The sequence below is a fragment of the Melospiza georgiana genome, chromosome 21, assembly GCF_028018845.1.
Source record: "Melospiza georgiana isolate bMelGeo1 chromosome 21, bMelGeo1.pri, whole genome shotgun sequence".
Lineage (NCBI taxonomy): Eukaryota > Metazoa > Chordata > Aves > Passeriformes > Passerellidae > Melospiza > Melospiza georgiana.
Window position 1 is genome coordinate 4,828,027 of NC_080450.1, and position 21,645 is coordinate 4,849,671.

General features: G+C 45.7%; 1 protein-coding gene across 1 annotated transcript in view; it reads right to left on the minus strand.

Annotated features, from left to right (window-relative positions):
• HLF (HLF transcription factor, PAR bZIP family member) overlaps positions 1 to 19,225 on the minus strand; it is a 36,378-nt gene extending 17,153 nt beyond the window's left edge. Inside the window, exons 1-2 of the mRNA XM_058038881.1 lie at positions 18,984 to 19,225; positions 17,441 to 17,776 (exon numbers count right to left, since the gene is read on the minus strand). Coding sequence (XP_057894864.1) covers positions 17,441 to 17,776; positions 18,984 to 19,089 — 442 coding nt within the window. The 5' untranslated portion in view covers positions 19,090 to 19,225. The remainder of the gene's footprint in view (positions 1 to 17,440; positions 17,777 to 18,983) is intronic.
• Positions 19,226 to 21,645: the final 2,420 nt, after the last annotated feature.

The window sequence follows — 21,645 nt, forward strand, 5'->3', positions numbered from 1 at the left end:
GCAGCTGCATAAAACAGGTTTTGGTGCACTTCAGACACAGGAAAATCAGGTAACTTCAAAAAGCAGGCCTAATGAAAAGATATTACAGCACTGAACACCGGGCACTGATAAATTCACTTCTAAATGTGAGGGAGTCACTGAGCACCAGAAAATGGCAAGAAATGCTTTGCTGAGGAGCCTCCAATCCCAAAGTAATGCCTGCAGAGACTTCTGTGCCTCATAACAGCTCTCACATGGACCAGTCAGCTCAACATGCACCAAAACCTTCCCAGAGGCAGTGAAAAAGGCTGGTGATGGAATATCCCTTGAGGAAATCCTGGAATTCTGGTACTTACATTCCTTCTTGAGACCTCCTCTGCAAAATGCCCACAGCCCTGAACTAAGCCTCTGAACACACCACTATGCATGTCCTCAATGCAACAGGCATGCTGAACCTATGAAGATTGTGATCTGTGTCAAAACTTAAATCAAAATGCCCCAAGACACAAAAATCAAAGCTCCCTTCATTTATTGTGCAGTGCATTTACTGTGATGCCTTCAGGAGCCATGTCAGCAAAAGGGATCCATATGAGATTGCCCTTTCTTCTAAACCCTCTTCCCCAGTCCACAAGTAATACAGATTTTACTCCTGCTTTCACACACAGCATAGCTCTCCACTGCCAATTAATGACAAAAAAAACCCCCATTAATATGTTAAGTCAATATATTTTTAAAATTTCAATATGTTAAAAATAATATATTTTAATGTAACCTTAAGGCCAGCATGCAGTGACAAATCATTGATCAGTTCTCTGCATACAGGAGCATTTAAACATGGGAGTTAGCATTTTATAAATACAGACGAATGGAGAACCACTATTTTAATCTTATTTGGGAGGGGGGAAGTGCCCTTATCCCTGAGACTTTCTATGTCTAAAACACTTAAAAAATGCACATTAAACACAGGTGCACAGAAGCAAATTGACTGCTTGGCTTCCTTTTTATACTGGTGGCTGTCCCATTCTCTGCAGAGACAGCACAGGCCTCACAGCATTCTGTGATCTGGGGCTTTTGGCAGGATTTGGGGGGACGACAGGACAGGACAGGACAGGATAAAATCCTTCATGGTCTTTCCCCCCTATTTCCAGGTCGTCTGCAGAGTTCCCATGGCGTGCCCCTGCCCAGCACAGGATGGGGTCTGCAGGAGTTGGCCATGTGGAAAAAGGTGATTATTCTGTGTCCACATGGAAGGAGAAGCACTGGACAGCTGGAAAGCACTGCAGGCTGAGGGCAGCAGCAGTTCATAGGCTTGGAAAATTATGTGGGCTTTACCTTTTACACTCCTGTTAACTCTGATTTTCATGAAGTAGGTGGTGTTGCTACAGCAACTGTCGTATCACATCATTTCTGCTTTCTCTGTCACAAGGATCATCTTATTTTATCTTAAACTCAGATATGCAGCTTTTCTTCAGCTATTCTAAAGCCCTCTGTATTCTGGATATGAAAAAATTATACAAAATAGAGCTGTGTCATATAAATGTGGTTCTTTTGGGTTTTTTAATGTAGCAAAGGTTATGGAACATTTTTATTTGTTCTCCTTTTACAAATGCATAAGGAATAAAGAAAATGGCCCTGGCAGATTTATGGTGCTCCAGATTTTCAGAAATAAATTAAGATAAGGTCTCACAACGAAGATGTTTCATGCCACCTTTAATGTTCTCTCTACAGAAGCTAACCCCGTGCTCCTGTGCACCTCAGCAGAAGTAACTCATCTATTCACAGGTGAAAACATTTTGCTTCCTCATGCCCAGGCTATTTATGCACCTGCATTCCACAGAACTCACACCCAGCTCAGATGCTGCTGCCCACCCACAACACAACCCCAGCCCTCACCTGCCTGACCTGGAAAGGCACCTCCTGAAGCAGAAATCCCAACCCACCCTTACCTGGTCCAGAGGGTTTGTCCAAGCTGCTGGGACGAGGTGGTCACCCAGCTTTGCCTTGCTCAGTAACCCCAGAATTTGGCTCTACCTCTTTGGCCTCCATTTTGCTGCCTGGAAAATGTCTTTGAGGTTCAATGCACAAGCAAAATTCAATAAAATTCTGATTATGGAAATGGTCTTTTCCATTTTTGTTATTAACATGCATTCCAATGCGTGCAGTCACAGATCTTCCTTTTAAAAATACAAAAAGCAATGTGGAACAGTAGTAAATATTCAGTTACACCCTTGGGCTACTCAGGAAACAAAAGAAAAGCCCTACCTATAGTCAAAGTTATTTCACAGACCTCTCAGCCAGCACAGCTCAGACATCCACATCAATCTCTGCCACAGCCTAAGCTAAGGAGTATTTAGATGTGCTTCTTGCAAAGGAGTATTTAGATGTGCTTCTTGCTAAGGAGTATTTAGATCTGCTTCTTCCTGAGCATTTCCAGCCACCTCCAAAACAATCAGTGCAGTCACCAAATTACACTTCATTGCTCCAGACAGGTCCTGGGCAGATAGAAATCTGCCAGTGTGGATCCTACCTGTGGGCAAGGACTGTATCTAGTGCACCTGGTTAATGGCCACGTACAGAATTAAGATATCAAACAGCCTTCAGCTCCTTCAATTGCTTTGCAAACTTCATTTCAGTGCCCCTGGTACTTGACAACTGTTCTTGAGCTGATTTCAGAGAAATTAGTTTGCTGCAGTCCTGCTGTCCAGCCCCCTCCCAAAAGCTTGGGAAATTGTTGGCCAATTCCCTGCAAATTTGGCAGCAAGGCATCCCCAAGTGCTACCAACAAGCTTTGTGAAAACAATGTCAACGAAAGCAGCTCTTCCCTCCCTGGCTGCAGGAGCCTCCTTACACACCAGAGGACCCACGGAGGTTGTGCTGCTCATGGAGCCAATTCCTTGGGCAGGAGGTAGGAAGGAAAAAACAAAAAATATTCACCAAGTCGCTGTTTGTTAATGGCAGTCATGAAAGCCATTTCATCCTCTTGTTCGCTACTGGAATTGAGAATATCTCTTCACTTTATCCTAGCCACTCATTTACTATTTTCAGTAATCAAGAGCAAAATTATTTGTTTCACAACTGCACTGTCACTTGACAATCCCTCTGAATTCCAAGCAGACACATCTGGTATTGATAGCCAGCAAGCAGCCATGCACATGGTCTGTCTTAAAAATCAATGCAGAAGACAGTCAGATGTGGACAGCCCAGCTGTCTGCTATCATCTGAGCATTTATTTATTCTTATAATATGCACTGAAAACCAGAACTCTGCTAGAAAGAGCTTTTTTATATTATCCCTAGCACTTATTATGCAAGCAATTTAAGCCTTCCAACCAAGACACAGTAGGAGTGTTTGGGAATCAACAAATTTGCTCTGGCAGCAATGTAACATTCATTACTGGCTTTGAAGTAAGGAGGGGTTTGGTTGGAGAGGGGAATTTCTTTATTTTCCTAAGAGTATGTTAAAATGTGGACAAAATGCTGGTTGAGGCTGGCTGGGTAGGACTCAGCTGAGAATCAGAATGCTGCAGATTTATGCTGGAAGCTGCCTGTCTGTCCCAGCTGAGGGATGCAATCCTGGTGTGTTTTTAGTGTGTAAGAGATCCCCTCTGCCCCTCTCCCCTGGGCTCTCCCTGCTGCTATTGCCACGTTACACACCCACAACCACTCAGGCCTGGGGAAGAACGGGTTAAACTCAGTGAAGAAGAAAAAACACAAGCAAGAGAAACACCTTTCCTCTTTCTGCTTAACTGGGTAATTGCTGAGCAGGAACCTGCTTGATGAGTTTCAGCAGCTCCTCCAGATCAGCCAGGGCTGCTTCTGAGAGGGGCTCAAGCTGCCAACTGGATAAACACCAACAGGGCACCCCTTGCTAAGGCTTCTGATAAATAAAAATTTCCAGAAGGCAATGAAGCAGTTTGTATTCCAAAGATCCATCCAAACCCAGTAAGAGCAGAGAGCTGAAAAGGCAGAGTATTTTACAGATGTTATATACATCAAGCTGTCTAACAGTCAGAATAAATAGATGAGTTTAAAAGCAAAAAGAGGGGATTAAATAGTTTTTACTGCAGTGGAGAGAGTGCAGCAGTAAAATTCAAATTATTAAATTAACAGGTTCTGTCCTAAGAATTTAAGGGGCCAAGAAAATTCTAGTCCTGCTCTGTACAATCCTCTGGGCTTATTACTTGATACCATTTATCTATGATGCAAAGATTTTATTTAAGTACTTAGTGATTTTGAGTCCACCTGGCTGAAATAAAAGCACGCAAGGATTGATTTTCAAATAAGGATTATCTTGTTCTACCTGTATCAGATGTGTGTGCAAGCACGTGAGTTAAAAAAACTAAAAACAAACAGAACCAAACCCTGGCAAAATCCTGCTGTAATTTCAAACCAGTCCCAGCTGTACAATCACCAAAGCAGCCCCTGTGGCAATCACTGTCCATATTATCACCTTCATTTCTATTTATTCACATCAGAGTTTCAGTTAACTCAACACTACAACTGGCAAGCAGGCATTTAGACATGCTGGGTTTTAAGATCAAGACTCGCAGCTCTCCCTCGCTGAAGCTCTGCCAGCTGAATCCAGATGAGAGCCTCACCACTGGCTGTCTCCCAGGTTCCCTCCCCTCTGAGGATGCAGAAGAGACTAAGAGGAAGCAAAAATGCATTTAAATTCTAAACAACAACATACAGATTTGGGGAAAAGTATTTCAGCTTTGCCAGTGTTGATCTGTTCAGACACAGCTCAAAGTTTTTGATAAAGGAACCAAAAGCCACAATTCAAGGCTCAATACCACCCATCTAAACCAAACCAACCAAAGCCCTCCACAAACACTGGAGGAGAGGTGTCCCTGTGGAAGATGACAGGAACTGCCCCTCAAACACTGCCCCTTGCCCTCATGTTTTTACCCCTTCCCCAAGCATTTTGTCTTTTTGTACTGCCTTTTCATACAAGGGTGCCCTTGCAGATGTTGGGGTTTCAAACCCAGAGCCAACTTTCCAAAACACGCTGCATTTTGAAGAGCCCATTTTTGTTTCACAGAGAAATAAAGGAGCTTGCATCATAAAGCCTTTATCCCCCCCACCAAACTCAAAGCTCCCCATACAGTTAAAAATCAAATCCAGCTTTATTTTCCTACATGAGTCAGGCTGCATGCAAACAGCTTCTGAGGAAGGCAGCTTGGGGGGGAGAACTGAAGGAAGAAATCCAGAGAAAAGGAATTCTTCTAACAGCACACTCCTATTTTCCCAGGACATTTGTGAATATTTTCATTTTAAAGCTAGAGGAAAGCCACCCCCTTCCACCCCAAAAGAAGTTTTAAATATTATAAAGACACACAAGGACATACTTTATTATTTTAACAATTACTGCTATTTTCAGGGCTCCAGCACAGTTACTTCCTTCCATAATTGGACTTCAATCAAACCCTAGTGAAGCTTTTGATCTTGGAAAGAGTAACAACACAGCTCTGTTATCAGCACAGAGGGGGAAAAGAGTAGGACATCCAGCATTTTTCAATAAAAGAAAGTTAATTGCTTTGACTTATATTTATCAAAGGTCACAGCTACAAGTTCTGAGTGCACACACATAACAGTGCACACTGACAAATCTCATACAGACTGGGCAAAGTGTTGGGATTATACTATCTGTGTGCATTAAAAAAAAAAAAAAAAAAAAGAAAAAGAAAAGAAAGAAGAAAAAAGCAGCAAAACAATGCTAGATTACTATCCAAATATACCCCAGTGGATGTCCTGCCAAAGAGCAAATATGTGGCTGTAAGCTCCAAACTGAAATAAAAGCTTGGCCAGCAGCCCAGAGCTTCACTGTATTTTGCTCAGCCAGCCATAATCTGGCAGAACAGAGTGAACACATTTGCAGCCACGTGATGGAGAAGCCCGTCGGGCCAAGCTGATTTCCTTGTGTTGGTTAAATGTGATCTTCAGACTGTACACACCAGCAGCTTGGGGAAACGTGAGAAAGTGGAAAACAACCAGCCACGGGCTGCAAACTGAAGGGCAGCAGGAAAATTCACTTGAGTTTGCTTAAAGGTTTGGGCTGCCAGTGGTGGATTTTAATGAGGTGCTAACTGGGCTCCCAGGGCTGAGCATCCAGTTCAGCTGGATCTCCCCTGGAGTTACACACCACCAGCTCCTGCAAGGATGACAGAAGCCGGCTTGGAAAAGGCACTGGAAATTCATTGTTGGGACAGGATTGAGAGCTACCCATCAGTGTTTCAAAAATGCAAAATGCTGGGTGGCTCTGAAGCTCACACTGAGGAGACTCAGAGGTGCTCAGGCCTGACAGGATGTGGTCCAGGATGGTGCACAGCCCCCAGAGCTCAGACTGTGCAGACACCCCTCGATCAGCCACTCCTGAACACAGAGAAACAGCCATCAAGTGAGACACAACCTGGCCAAAGGATTCAACCTGAAAAACATACAGCATAACAGCTGCCCCCACGATCAGGTACTGTATTTTGATACTAGTGATAATAATGTTTTTAAATAAATGAGTTAGGGACAGAAAAACAGCATCCCTGGCCAGTGTCAGAGCTGCACGTGATCCTTGAGAGCAGATTATGTGTGGATGCAGAAAGAAAAGCCCCCAGATACAAGACCTCAGAAGTACATCCCTGCTGCAGATAAGAGCAACTTGGCTGAAGCAGCCACCAGAGTATGTAAGAAAAGTGAGATTTGTTTACTTTCTAACAGAAATAAATTGATAAACCAGACACGTGCAGCACCTGCTGAAATCAGAGACGCACACGAGTTGACAATTACACTTCCAGCTCTTTCCTTCTCCTTGCCTAATGACTCCTTTTCACGTGTCCAGAGCTGCTTCCAGACAGAGACTACCACAATTTTCAACAATGACATCAACCGTATCGCACTGAGAAAATTGAGCAGATAAGAGACTCTGGAAAAGTGCTTCTTAAACCTGGTGATGAGCATGGTCCAACTGAAAAATCAGCCTTTCTGAGAGCAGCCACGTGATTATGGATGGATCAACATCAGGCCTTGCAGCCCGGACAATCCATGCCCTGATTTTTTTAAGTACCAAGGCACCCACAGGCAAGGTGTTTCAAGCAGACACCCAAACCACAGCTGTCCCACATGTCTTACTGAAGGCTAGTGGTTTAACCTCCTCAGAAGGCAGATATGCAGGTTAACTTTAAATATGCTGCACTCTTCCGTAATTCTCTCATGTAAGTATAGAGTTGAGTGATGCAGATGCTCACAAGGTCAGCTTCCTGCTCCCTTTTAATCAATTGGTGTCAAAAAATGCTCTATCACTCCAGAAACAATTCAAAGAATGTTCTATCACTCCAGAAACACCTTCACCTGGTGAGCAAGCCCTGTGGCTTTTTGCCTTTATGAGTTAGCAGAGTAACACACATTAACAACACATGGCTGAGGATCATGACACAATCTAGATACGTGATTTATTAACCTGATCTGTTATTTATGCTCTTCTCTTCCAAGAGAATCAATCTTCACCACGGGCTGAGATATAACTCCTCAGTTTTCAGTGTACAGAGGGCATAAAGGCCATGCTGTGGTCAGTCCCTCATGACTGACCTGCTTGGGTGCCTCAAGTTCCTGGAAAAGTCTGGAAAACCAGAGCAGGAATTAAACAACAGTGCCCCAAGGCATGTGTAGTTTCACTTGCCAAAGTCTTCACATTCTTTATTAATCAGAGCAGTGATCACCCAGCTGGACAGGGCTGTGATTCTGTCCACCCTTTTTTAGTACTCCACCCTCACCCAGCAATAAGCTGAGAGAATTGGGCTGTCTCACAGGACAAGCCCAGTGTATAAAAAGGACACACCAGATCAAATTACCTCAGGATGAATGCAGCACCAAAAATTAAACAAAAACAGAAAGACAAAACCATTGAGCAAACATACTAGTGTGAAAATTTTACTTTGACATTGATATGCTGCTGTACTATACTTCAAACAACAGTGAGCTCAGCACCTGCAGTTATTTCAGATCTGCATCTGCTTTTTCACTCTTTGAAAAAAAAGGCAGAGGCAGACAAAAAAAATTGCAGCATTTCCCAATAAACTTTCTCCAACTTAATCTTGAGGAAGCAGGAAGAAACTCTTTAGTGTATTTTTAAACAGATTTTTTCTTTTTTAGAGACATTTAATATTGTATATGCCACAGCCAGACCAAACAGATTCTTAGAACTCAGGTAAATGCTACCTTACCAGAAATGGTACTAAAATATCTTCATGCTGTGCTGGAAACAGATTGAAGGGACACAGAGAGGTTCTCTCAGGTTTGTAAATGCCCTACCAAGGATGTATTGGGGCAGAAAGAGCAGGGAAGTCCAGCGAGCAGCGCTGCATTACACCGAGAGCAGCTTGTGTCACTACAGCTCTATCCTGACACACCCATATTTTACAGCACAAAATGTACTGTACAATTCACAATGCCAAGAAACTCAACATATCTAATCTGGCAGAAAAACAAAGTCATATCAGGTTAATCCAATTCTTAACTTGCACAACTTTGAAAAGCCAATAGCAAAACAAATCTTCCTCCTCGCTTGCGCTCCCCCAGCCCTCCTCCCAGCGCACATACCCTGCCACGACCTACTTTTCCTCTTTGATCCCTCAACATTTTTAGCCCACTCTCACTCTCCTCTGCTCCTCTCTGGCTCCTGACCTCGCTGCAGCCCAGACCCCGGTGGCAGGGTGGAAAATGTCCCAGATCAGAGGCGGCTCCCTGTGCCACAGCTCGGCGTGCAGGGCGGGATGAGCGGCGCGATGCGCGCACAAGGTCGCTCGGACACCCGCCCGCGTGTGACACTGCAATAATTGTGATAAGAGCCACCAAATCTGAACCTGGATCACTGCAAGGGAGTTTCAAACGAGGCAGCAGAGCTGGGGTGACTCTGGGAAAGGATACAGCAAGGATGCATAAAGTTAAGACATTTTTTCAGTAAAATAACTGTGCTTGGCTTTGGAGAGGATCAAGACCATTCCATTGCACGGCATCAGAACTTTCAAGATCTTGCTTAAAAACGTGACAGCTCCTTTTCTAAACTCTCTTTATAAATGAAATACCAGAGTCCCATCTAATCACAAAACTTGAGAAGCTGAGGAGTTCCAAGGAAGAAGAATGGCAGAAAAAGTTTGACTGCCCTCCCTCCAACACACACTAAACCAATTAAATTTGGTTTCTTGCAGATTCTTTTCTCAAAGTGAATTGACATTTCATGGTGTCTGAAAGGGTGTCAGCTTTTCTAAAAGCATTTCACACAGATCAGGCATTTTAAAGGTCTTATTTACCTTTTCTGATGTAGAAAATGCACATTTGCATTATTCTTCATGCTCAGCAACACAGTCCCATCCTATATGGCATCATACATCCACTCATTTATTTTCATGAAATTTTAGGACTGTAACCATTTCTTCAAAATCCCAACTTTTTTAATACATTTGGTTAAAATCCGACAATATAACCAAAAACCACCAAGCAGGAACAGGCAAGAGGCCATACACGCCTAGCATGTTTGGTTTGTTTTCATAGAAAAATGGTAACAAAACAATATCCCAATGCTCATCTCTCACAGCAAGCAAATGCTGCAGGAGTTTCGTGCCTAGAAGGGCCAGTGCCCCAATCAAGGGCCACAGCTGCAGGGACTGCAGATGTCACCAACATCCGTATTTCCACTATGCAGCACCAAGAGAGGCAGCAGTTGAGGGCTGATTGCTGCAGGGCCCTTCAAATTCAGTTTAACCCTCTCTGTTGTGATGAGGAGGAGGATTTGCGTTTCAGTGCTCAGTTCCTACTTAATAACTTAACAACACAGCTGTTTTTTTTTTTAACAGATTTACTGGTGGAATAAGACAAATTTCCAAAAGCTGCAATGGTGAGTTGGTAAAAATGACTGAGTTGTTTTAAGCCATTTTTGCTTCAGCGCAAGCCTTGAGCCTGTGCTTTACGTTCTGCAGCCTTGGTCTTCTACAAGAAGGTTTGGTGCTGGTATTTCAACAAGCTTGCTGTCCTAAAAATATTGATTGCTCCATTAGACACATTTCTGCAGTACTGTGTGTTTTGAAGTTCCACATTACTGTTCCTCCATTTTTTCCACATGCAATTTACAGTTTACTTCCTCTCCACATTTAATTTCTGTTGGAGTGCTCTCACCTGTGCCATGAGTGCTGCATGACCAGCTCACCTCAAAGGCAGCAGCAGTCACATAGACATTATGTTAGCAGGAAGGCCTTGCAAGTGCTTTAAATAAAACTTAAGATCCAGTCATTGCCACACAAATTAATTGATCTTGCTGTGGACAGAGAACCCTGCTCATTCATTTGTTTATTAAATTCAGGAGAACCAACCAGTTCTGTAATGAATTACTTAATCTTTGACCTATTGTCCATAGCCATGTTCCAGAACAAAGAATTTACAGCAAGCTGAGCTCCCTAAGGCTAATTGGAAAAGAATGCTTTTTTTAAACCATTCTTTCTCCATCTTCAACAAATCTTCGCCAAACTCTGTATTTTTGCCTCTCTGCTTTATAACTACATATTTAAGGATAACAATTGGTTACAGGTGAGTTATTGCACCAGTTCACTGTTGCTTTTGCTTGTAGGAAACACATATTAATGAACCCATCTGTGGGTTCCTGTTTTGAGTAGTAATCTACATTTGTGTTCCAGTTAACAAGGAGCTGAGTTTTCTAGAACCCTAATGCAATTTGATTTTTTTTATTTCCTCCTACAACAGCCATACACCAAAACAAAGAGCTCCAAGATGCTCAGTGCCTGTTTTCATTAAATTGCAAGTAATATGAACGAGAGAATAATGCCAGTGGGACGAAGAGCTAGAGCTGCTTCTCTCCATGTTGAGCAGAGAACCCTGAAGCAAGAGCTTGCCACATCAGAGGAGCTAAGCAATGGTGTTGGAGGGTGCACAACAAAAATCTGGCCCAAATTTAGCCCTGCCAAAACTTAGTTGAGAGGATGGGACAGGGAAACAGGACTGTGCCACAGCTTGAGGCGTGTTAGAAATGTGAGAGGCTGAACAATATTTTGCATTTGTTTAAAACTTGATGGATAGCAACTCAGTCATGCAAAGCTGAAGTGCTATGAAGAGCACCAGAATAAAAGAAAAAAAGAAAAGAAATGTTGCAACACATGCTGCCTTACACACCTGTGTTAGCTCTCCACACTGCAACTCTCAAGCTCTCAGGACCAAATTCAGCTTTGTGATAAACACAGAGCTTCTTTGTCACCATTTGTTCGCTTTTAAAAAAAGATTATACAAGCTGCAAAAACCCATTTGCCATAAATTCATTTTGACAGAGTTGTGCATTTTACACTCATTTTCTATACCAAGTGATTATGTATAACTTAGTCCATTAAGTGGAATAGATTTGAGGTTTAAGTAAATGGTTTTTTACAGAGCTTTCATTATCTACTTAAGATCAACCCACAGTTTTTCTTGAAAATAACTTAGCTGAAATATTCTTTTTTGATCACCAGTCTTCTGTGAAATTCAGACAAAATATTGAAAATTTATTTTATTTGTTATGAAAGAAAGACTAAACAAAAGGGAAAAAAAAGAAACCTATGCTCAAGTTTTGCATGATATAAATACTGAACACCTCCATAGTGTACTGCCAGGCAACCAAATGATTTCATAATGCATAAAGTCCTTTTCACTGATGGTGACTAAGTCCTTTCATCCTGTGAAAACTCCACTGGCCACTGAGAGCTGTTACCCCCCTTAAAAAAATTCCAGAAAGATGAATGACAAGAGAGTGAATGGTGACATTTTGCTGCTCCACCTGGGAGGTGACGGAGAGCAGTCAACAAGCTGCCTACCTGCTGAGCAACAGAGAAATCAGGGAGACCACATGAGGAGCAAAGTACTTATTGCTGAGATTAATTGGCAGAATCTGGCCACGGCAGCTTCCACAATTGCCAATTTGCTGTCATAAAAATATGTAGAGCTTGAACAATTTAATGTGTTTCCTAGTAGCTTCATCTAATCAGATAATAGTGGTGTCTTTGTGTATGTCTCCTGATGAGGTCTTCTCTCCTGACTATAATATATTGTTTTATGAAAGACTTCAGGGTGTACTCGCCCCTTAAAACAATCAAATCACTGCACTGAGAACCAATCGCTCTGCAATGCACTTTGAGACGGGAAGCAAAGCTCTGAAAAATATATTGTACTTTTCTAATTAATTGTAACAAGCCTGACACTCAAGACATCCTTGAAATATCTTTAGAGGAGCAAAAAAACCCCCAATCCTAGGTCTTCCCTGTGCTTTCTTCCTAAGTCTGGATAGCCCTTCCTTGCACAAGGACCTCTCCCTGTACACCCAAGATTATTTCACGCTGTTTACTGTTGGAACTCCGAACTAACTTCAAGTTCTTTCACGCAGTCAAGCAATTATTTAACCAATAATCAACATTTAACTGCGAATATTAAAATTAGCTCTCTTGAAGGAGACACAGTGTTCTTGCTTCCAGCATTAACAAGCCTGTGCGTTCAGCACTTTTCCCCCCCCCCCCTCCGTTATCATGTGACAGGCTATTTTTAATATTTGCCCGAATATATTTCGCATCCTCCTTTGATCCGGAGAGCAGTTTAGCGAGGTTTGCCCGCGGATGGCACTGCCGCGGCAGCGGAGCGGCGGCGCAGCGCTCCCACCGGGGCGGCGGCAGGAGCGGAGCCGGGCTGGGCTGGGCTGAGCTGGGCTGGGCTGAGCCGGGCGGCACAGGGCAGGCACACGTGCCTGGAGCACATGGTCCTGCAGGCAGCCCGGCCTCACGTGAGGCTCAATGTGAAGCGCAGCTCCGGTACCAGCCCGGCCACGCTGGAGCTGCTCATCGCCACCCTCACGTGGGAGGCCAAAGGTCGGGAAGTTCCCGCCGAGAGCCCTCGGCCTCAGGAGAGAAGGGGTTCCTGCAACGCGCGGGGACGGCTTGTAAACAATGATTAAAGCTCAGGGGAGGATTCCACGCACAGGCTGGCAGCTGGGAATGCTGCCCTTGGCTCTGCCAAGCTGTGCTGGAGGAGGAGAGCGCGTTAAGGAAGGCAGGGGAAGGAAGGCTGCAATCCAGGGAGTGCTGCACACACACCCTTTGGGGTGCCCTGCAGTGAGTGCATGGAGCAAGAACGGCCTCTCCCAGCTGGCTGCAGTGCCCGGCACAAACACCAGTCCCAAAAACACTGAAACCCACCCAGGTGGGTGCGGTGCCCGGCACAAACAAACACCAGCTCCAAAAACACTGAAACCCACCCAGCTGGCTGCGGTGCCCACCACAAACACCAGCTCCAAAAGCACTGAAACCCACCCAGCTGGCTGCGGTGCCCACCACAAACACCAGCTCCAAAAGCACTGAAACCCACCCAGGTGGGTGCAGTGCCCTGGCTGCGGTGCCCGGCACAAACACTAGCCCCAAAAACACTGAAACCCACCCAGGTGGGTGCAGTGCCTGGCACAAACACCAGCTCCAAAAGCACTGAAACCCATCCAGCGGTGCCTGCTGTCAGTCACTGCAGCTCCGTGCCTGCCCCAGAAGCCAGAGGTAATGGATACTGTGCTCTAGACAGAGTTTCTGGACTGAGCAAATACACCACAGCACTTCATAAAAATCTTTGGGGGGGTGGGAGGTGTAAGTGCACTTCACATGGACACAATTCTCAGCTTTTTGGTTAACGTGCCCCTAATTTTACTTTTTTGCAGATACTGCACATAGGTATATTTCTGCAGTGGATTACAAAGCTTGTTTTTGTTTTTTTTTTTTCTTTCCTTAAATAATCTTTGGCAAGTAATCTAAGGCACCCAGCCATGCAGGCAACACAGACAGAAGACCATCATCAGAGAACACAAAGAGGGAGCTCTCTCAGAGCCCCCAACAGCCCTGTTCTCCTTTGGAGCAAGGCAGAAACAACACCTGGTTATCACTGTGACACAGCCCCACATCCAAGGCTTTTTGGTGGCAAACAGAAAATTCAGATCTAAACCACAAAATCCCAAAAACCTTCTAGTTAGTATTCTCTGCCAGATCTAGCTGATGCTTCTCTAATTCACACCTTTCAAACCCTTTACAGTACCTGCCCCAACCAGCTCCATCAGGGCTACACGGGGGAAAGAACCAGGTGAAAACAACCAACTAGTTACTTGCAAAATATACATCCTCCCTTTGCATACAAACAGCTAAAAATTACTCCAAATTTCCTTAAGGACTCTGCATTTAAAAATGGAGATTGACGTTCCACTGCAAGACTACATAAGGTGTACAACATGAAGAACCACAAAAGTGTGTTTGCAGTAATGGGTTACTCTGAAAGCTTCATAAAAATCTGAAAACCTTTTTCTGAGGAGACCATAGATTTCAACTAACCTACCAGCATCCAATACCAACACAAAACAGGAGTTTTAAATGCATCTACCCATGACAATGAATGTTGGTCTGCAATGCTAAAAATAAATTAAAATACTATTTTTTATTAACAAAATCAGCACTGTGAAAGATAAATACATGGTTTCACTCTTGCAAGTCATTATCCTGTGTCCCTCATCAAAACAAAGCCAGAAATTTCTGTAACTATATTCCCTGAGCAGAAATGTATGGGGAGTAGGCGGTGGTTCTGTTCTTTGCGGATGATAAACTGATGAGCCTAAACATCTTTCCATCGACCAGACAATCTGGGCTGAAAATACAGAATCCTTTTTGTTGCCATTACGTTTTTTTAGAAGGGAGAAAGCAAATCCGTGAGGATTTGGGTAATGTCACGTCCACAGTCAGGGTCAGCAGAGCTTTGCTGAGCCTGATGACACTCGGGGAATGCCAGCGCAGATCTCCTGATCTCTTCCAGACACGGCAGCAAACACGTTTGGGCAGCACCACTCACTCCTACAGACAGATGAGGCTTGTGCTGGAACACATGCACGCAATTAAATCTCCTCATGCTGCTCTGCCATGGACCATCCCCTGAGTCCCAGAGGCTCCACGTGCAGGGGGATGTGTCCCCCCAGGGATGTCCCCCCCGGCAGGGCACAGCCAGGCTGGCAGCTGTCACCACCGGCACGTGAGCCCGGTGCCAGCCCAGAGGGACAGCAGCAGCACAGGGCCGGACCCTCCCTCTGGCCCCACACGCTCAAACAGGCGCCCACTGCAAGGCAGAATTCAGAAAACACACCAGTGAATATTCCAGAGTTACTATCACCTAAAACAGTCACTTTTCCTGGAGGTAGTAGGATCACATGGAATTCATCTGTATTGAAATTGGAAGTATATTATTGATATTGGAAGTATACTACGACTTGTTCTTTGCTTTATTACCGTAACACAAATCACAACACTATACTGGAATGCTAGCTCACACCAACTAAAAACCTTTCTTTATGTGAAAATTCTAAAAATCTATTTTAAATGCTCTAAGATATATTAAGCAACAGGCTCCATTACAATGATTTTAACATTTACCTCCCTATTTCAAAGCAGCACATTTGCCTTGGCCCTTTTATGATAACTCTTAAATGTTTTTACTTTTACTAAATTGTAAAAAAAAAATTTATGCTCCTATATTCTCAAACTTGCTCGAATGCTAAACTGTGAGATGGTCTCTTCAGTACTGATTGTCAAAGAAAGGTTTTCACATGACAGCACATAAAAATTTCAACAACCTGATGATAAACTAGACTTCAGTTAATGAAGCCACACTTCCTATCTGCAATGGGGGACAAGAAAATATTATTTAAGAACTGAAATGAGCTCCCTTAAAAAAAACAAACAAAAAAAAAAAACAACAAACCAAAACATTTAATGAAAAAATCTATTCTTGTTAAGGCAAGATGGTGTTGGGAAAAATACCTGCAAATTTAGATGTTTTATCCTACCCCAAGAGACATAATGTCCTTTACAACAGTAAAAAAGTGCACTGTGAGATAAGTTTGTAACCCTGAGCTGCAAAGGGCTCAGGATAAACTGAAAAAAAATCAATGAGTTGAAAAGTCACACAGATAGCTGATTACAAATAAATTCTGACAGGTGATCATTAAAAGCCTGGCTCACCACTAGGCTCCTCTGAAAAACAGAGAGAATGGGGACAGATTATGCTTTTAATTTTGTGCATGCACAAGTGACAAAAAACGATGTAGCACATATGCACTATTTTTAAAGCTGGCTCAGAAAAAGCAATGGGTTTCATGTTCTGCTCTTGCCTACTCCAAATATATTTTAACTTTGGACACCCTTATAAGTTATTAGTTAACCATGAAAAGCCTTGAAACTGAAACACAAAGCAAAGTCAAATCCACACAAAGTAAAAGTAAGTAAATGAAATCCATGACTAAACACACAGTTCTGATGGGGGGGGCCAAGGAGTATGCTGACAGGTTTGGGGAGCTTTTGGGAATATTTTATTTCTTTTTAACAAGATAGGAACGTTGCAGACTTACAAGACATTTCTATTTCATCCTGCTCCACAACTTTTGCCTCTCTATTTATTTATTTAGCCTCCTTATCAGATGATTCTGACAATGACTTCGCACACTGAGCATGGCAAACGATCAAGCAGAAGGGAGAGGAGTGGTTTCCTGCTGCCAAGAGCACACTTTGCTCCAGCACACCTCATGTGAGCAGAAGAGCACAATAAATAACTCACTCTCTGTATTTTTTTTTTTTTAAGGAAAAAGGCAAAGCTCCATGTTTCCCAAACTTCAACGTTGACACTCTTCCACTGCCCATGATCTCAGCCATGCTGGTGTCAAGCCAGAGGAGTTACTCTGGATTCGAACTGGTGTCTCTAAAGGGATGATCTCAAGTGCTAATAAAATAATAAAAGACTTCCACTGACATCAGACAGGCTGGAATTGTGCATTACAACCAGGCCTTGGACTCCATGGTGTTTTCTTAAGCGTAAGGTGACTACAGATGCAAGTTATGAACTCAGGTCAGAGTTACACTCAGTTTATGCCAATTTAAGCAAGATTATAATGTTGTTCCAAAACTCAGTTCCTGTGGCAAATTTTACTTTGCTCAGTAGAGAGTAAGATTACGGCCAAAATTTCAAGTAAGAAGCATTAACCTTTAACTCCAGAGTAACTGCCCACTCCTGCGTCTCACATCAAATATTGGCTGAAGGAATATTCTCTTTCACAGTCCTTTTCCCTGCTCTTTTAACACTGTGGCATCTATGCCATTCTGTCTGTGGTCTTTTTACTTGCTAACAGCTAAGATACCAACTAAGATAGCCAAGTTTCCATGGAATTCCCAGAGCTTTCCTTCAATAATTTAAACAAAAATCCTGGTGGAGCAGCTTAGTGATAACTGGAGCTCTTGCTTTTATTTGCTGGGGTGTGAGTGACAGGAATCCTCAGGGCTCTAAGCTGCCTGTCAGCTGCACAGGGAGAAGCAGTGATTTACAGTGGGGAGGAGGGGTTCATGCCAGATTCCACAGGGGAGTTCTGAGGGCTGATTTACCTGGTCTGACCGGGCTCTGCATGCAGTTCTGCGACACCATGCCTGGATGGACTGAAGTAGAAGCCCTGCTGCTGAGGTCCATGACAGAAGGTGATGCTGAGGTAGCTTGCTGGAGACCTGACTGGTGTGGGCTAGGCTCGTGCTGGTTTGGGCTGGGTGGAATGCCATTTTCTGAGAGGAATTCTTCCAGGTCCATGTATTCCAACTGGAAAGTGTCTCCATCATATGGCAGTGTCTTGTCCCATAATGTTGGACCCAAGAAAGCCGACTGAGGGACTGTGGTACCAGTGCTATCATCATCTAACTTCTTCTCTTTGTCTTTTTCTTTACCGAATGCTTAAACAAAAACACATAAACATGTAAGAATTCAGTAATTAAAACATTAACTACTACTACTTCCATTATTTCTACTCTACTCTCAGATGTAAGAAAGCAATATTCTCTTCAAAAAGTAACTCCTTTGACTCACTCTGCTTGGAAGAGAATTGAGGGGTCATGTCACTGAGCACTTTTGTGGGAGCCAGCCACATTTTTGAAATTGCCCTTTGTTTTTAGTTAACAGTTCCACTCCATGCACAGCTTTGAATGTTAGCATCAAAAAGTACTCAACAGACTTAAAAGTGAACATTTAAGTATTCCAGCAAACTGGAAGCTATTGATATATTCTGTTGAAAAGGAACAGTCTTAGCCTGAAATCCCTGGGATCCTATCATTCTTCTAAACTAAGATCCCAATCTTGTTAGCCCTGGCACAAGCAAAATAGTCCTCAAATTCTGCACTTCTAAATGCTACTACCATGCAGTGGCAAAGGCTGACAGAACACAGTTTTGATGTGCAGAAGACACAACAAAATATTCAAAGGTAGAAGTAAAAAAAAAAAGCTTAACTGAGGCTTCCTCATTTCTACAGCCCCCAGTGATTTCAATGCACGTTTTGGAAGGGAAACGCCTGATTTCTCTGCAAGATCTGCAAGAATCTGAACTCCTAAAGCTTCCTGTCAGCTACCAAGCCTTCGCAGCATTTTATTTTTAACCTCATACAACAGCCCCGGTGAAATCCTGCGAGTCGCTTGGCAGTGGAACTCGGAAAGACGAGGAGGCAGAACTGCGAGACCTTCCCTGGGTTTCTGCTTTTCGTGCGCGCTCGGTCCGCTCGCCATACGCGGTACGGGTATTCCCGAGCTGCCTCCCTTCCCGGGGAAACCACAACTTTCTCCCGGTGAACCGGGGGACGCGGGGCCGGGAGCGGTTTGTTGCGGGGCCTGGGATGGGGATGCCGGCCCCCTTTCCCCGAGGCACCGAGCGCCCTTGGCGTCCATCCACCGGGGCCGGCGATGGGAGCACCGAGCGCGTCCCGTTAGATGGAGCCGAGGCGGCCGCCACTCCCGCAGAGCGCCCCGAGCGAGGCGTCCCGGGGCTCCATCGCCGGGGAAGCACCCGGGGCGGGGGGGCCGCAGAGGGACGGGAGAAAGGGAAAGCCGTGGGGCGGCCCCGAGTGACAGCGGGACCGGGACGCACTGCGAGGGGTCCCAGGGAAGCCTCACCGTCTTCGTGAGCGAGCGGCAGCTTGAGCGGGTTTTCCAGCAGGGACTTCAGCACGCCGTAGGTGGGCGGCAGGAACGGGGGGTTCAGCGGGAGCGGCCGCGACATGGTCGGTGGGGGCTGCCCGCGGCGGCGGGGAGGGGGCAGCTGCGCGGCGAGCGGTTCCTTCCCCCTTACTGTAGCCGCTGTCGCGGCGCGGGTGAGCCGGGCGTGGGGCCGGGCCGAGCGCCGGTGGCGAGGGGCGCTGGGGCCGCGGGACAGGGCGCGGACCGGGCGCGGGTCAGGCCCCTCCGCCGCGCAGCTGCTCCGCCGCCGCCGCCGCTCCCGCCGCCCGCTCTGCGCCGCTCTGCGCCCGCCCGCCCCGCGCCCACGTGCAGCCGCCGCCGCCGCTGACGTCACGGCCGAGAGCGGCCCCGCCATTGGCGCGCCGGCCACGCCCCTCCCCGGTAGCGGCCCCGCCCCCCGTGCGCCCCGCCCCGGCACGCGTGCGGCCGGTACCGGGGGGGCACCCCGGGACACCCGCCCCGAACCCCCGCGGGCCGCAGCGCCTCCCCGGTAACCGGGACGAATGTGTTAATGACATGTTAATGAGCCTGAACGTTTGACCCCGCCCGGGGCATCCGAGCGCGGCGGCTCCCCCGGGGCAGCGGGACCCGGCGCTGCCGCGGTGTGAGGGGTCCGGGCTGCGGGGCACGGCGGGTCCCGGCCGTGTCTAAGGGAACCGACCGTGGGCTCTGCGCGCGTCTCCCACCGAGCTCCCCCTGCCCCTCTGCCAGGTGTCACCCTGGGGTGACAGCGCTGTCACCAGCACGAGCAGGGCTCTCACCGCCTCACAGAATCCTCCGGGCTGGAAGGCACCCCTGGAGATCAGCCAGTCCCACCCGGGGCAGGTGGCACAGGAACGTGTCCAGGTGGGTTTGGAACATCTCCAGAGAGGGAGACTCCACAGCCTCCCTGAGCAGCTGTTCCAGGGCTCTGCCACCCTCCATGGAAAGAAGCTTTCCTCACACTGAGGTGAAACATTTTGTGTTTTAGTTTATGGCCATTTTTCCTCATCCTGTCACTGGGCACCACCAAGGCAGGTGCCAGGAGGATGTGTCTGGACCCATCCTCCTGGCACCTGCCTTGGAGATACTTATAGGCATTGATGAGATCCCCTCTCAGTCTTCTCCAGACCAAAGAGGCCCAGCTTGCTTCAGACTCTTCTTGTAAGAGATGCTCCTGACCCAAATCATCTTTGGGCCTGTGCTGGACCTTCTCCAGCAGCTCCTTGTCTCTCTTGTCCTGAGCAAGCCAGGATGAGAACCAACATTGCAGATGTGCCTATCAGGGTCGAGTAGAGGGAGAGGTCACACTCTTCCTAAAGCACCCCAGGATCCCACTGCCCCCCAGGGCACATTGCCAGCTCATGGTCAACTTGTCATCCACTAAGACTCCCAGGCCCCGTTTTTGCTCAAGTGGGACTTTCCTCCCCACTCACCACGATCCTCATTCAAGCACGGATGACTTTCCATCTGCTCTGGCCTTCAGCCCATGCAGGCTGTGCAAGAACTGCATTAGACCCAGAGTAACTTCACCCTTCAGGTGCCTGTGGGCATCTGTATCTCCCTTATCCTCATTTGGGTTTTCTTTTGAATCACATTTTGCAAAGTTTTACCATCTGTGTTTATTTGTGACTCTTCCTTCAAAAGTCAGCTTTTAACCATCAACAAATATAAATAATCATAAATATTCTCTAGAAGCAAATAAAGATAAGTTATGTGCATAAACTGCCCAGTATTTAGAAATATAAGCTGCCTGAGGAACAGTTATGTTCTCCCCTTGTGTATCTACTGTATCTTTTACATGTGTGCCCAGGAACAGGAACAGCTGGAGCTGTGTCAGGGAGGGTTAGTTAGGCTGGATATCAGGAAAAGGTTCTTCCCCCAGAAGGTGCTGGGCACTGCCCAGGCTCCCCAGGGAACTGGCCCAGCCCCAAGGCTGCCCGAGCTCCAGGAGCCTTTGGACAATTCTCTCAGGATGCACGGGGTGGGATTGTTGGGGTGTCTGTGCAGAGGGGTTGGACTCAATGATCCTTGTCAGTCCCTTCCAAATCAGGAGATTCTATAATTCTATCATCTATTATTAGGTGTCTTGTTAAATGAACTGCCTAAAACAAGCTGATGGAAGTCCAAAGTACACTCAAATCAATGAAACTGCACTGGCACAACCAAAAACATGAAGTCTGGGGATTGTGACCATCAGGCCCTGCAGAACCAGAGACAAGTGACAGAACAGACTCAGGGCACGGCTGAGCAGGGCTTGGGAGAATCTTGGGATGCCACAGATGCCACATGGTTCACAACTGGAGCAGGGGTGTGATAGCAGCAGCACAGGAGTTTTAGGTGTCACCTAAGCAAGGAAAAAAGCTGTGGATTATTAAATGACTGTACACGTACCAACGTTGCCTCAGACGGCCAAATTGCTGGGTAGTGGAAACCTTTAATTACAGAGGTACAGATGAGTGACACAAAGATTAGGGAGATTGCCAATCCATATGCAGATGTGGTACAGAATGTTTCTTCTCTGCTGCCTAAAGAAAAATAGAGATATGATTTACATTTAGGAGATACGATAAGCAGCAAAGAAGAGTAAATAGAACAGAAGATGGAAAAGTAATGGGGA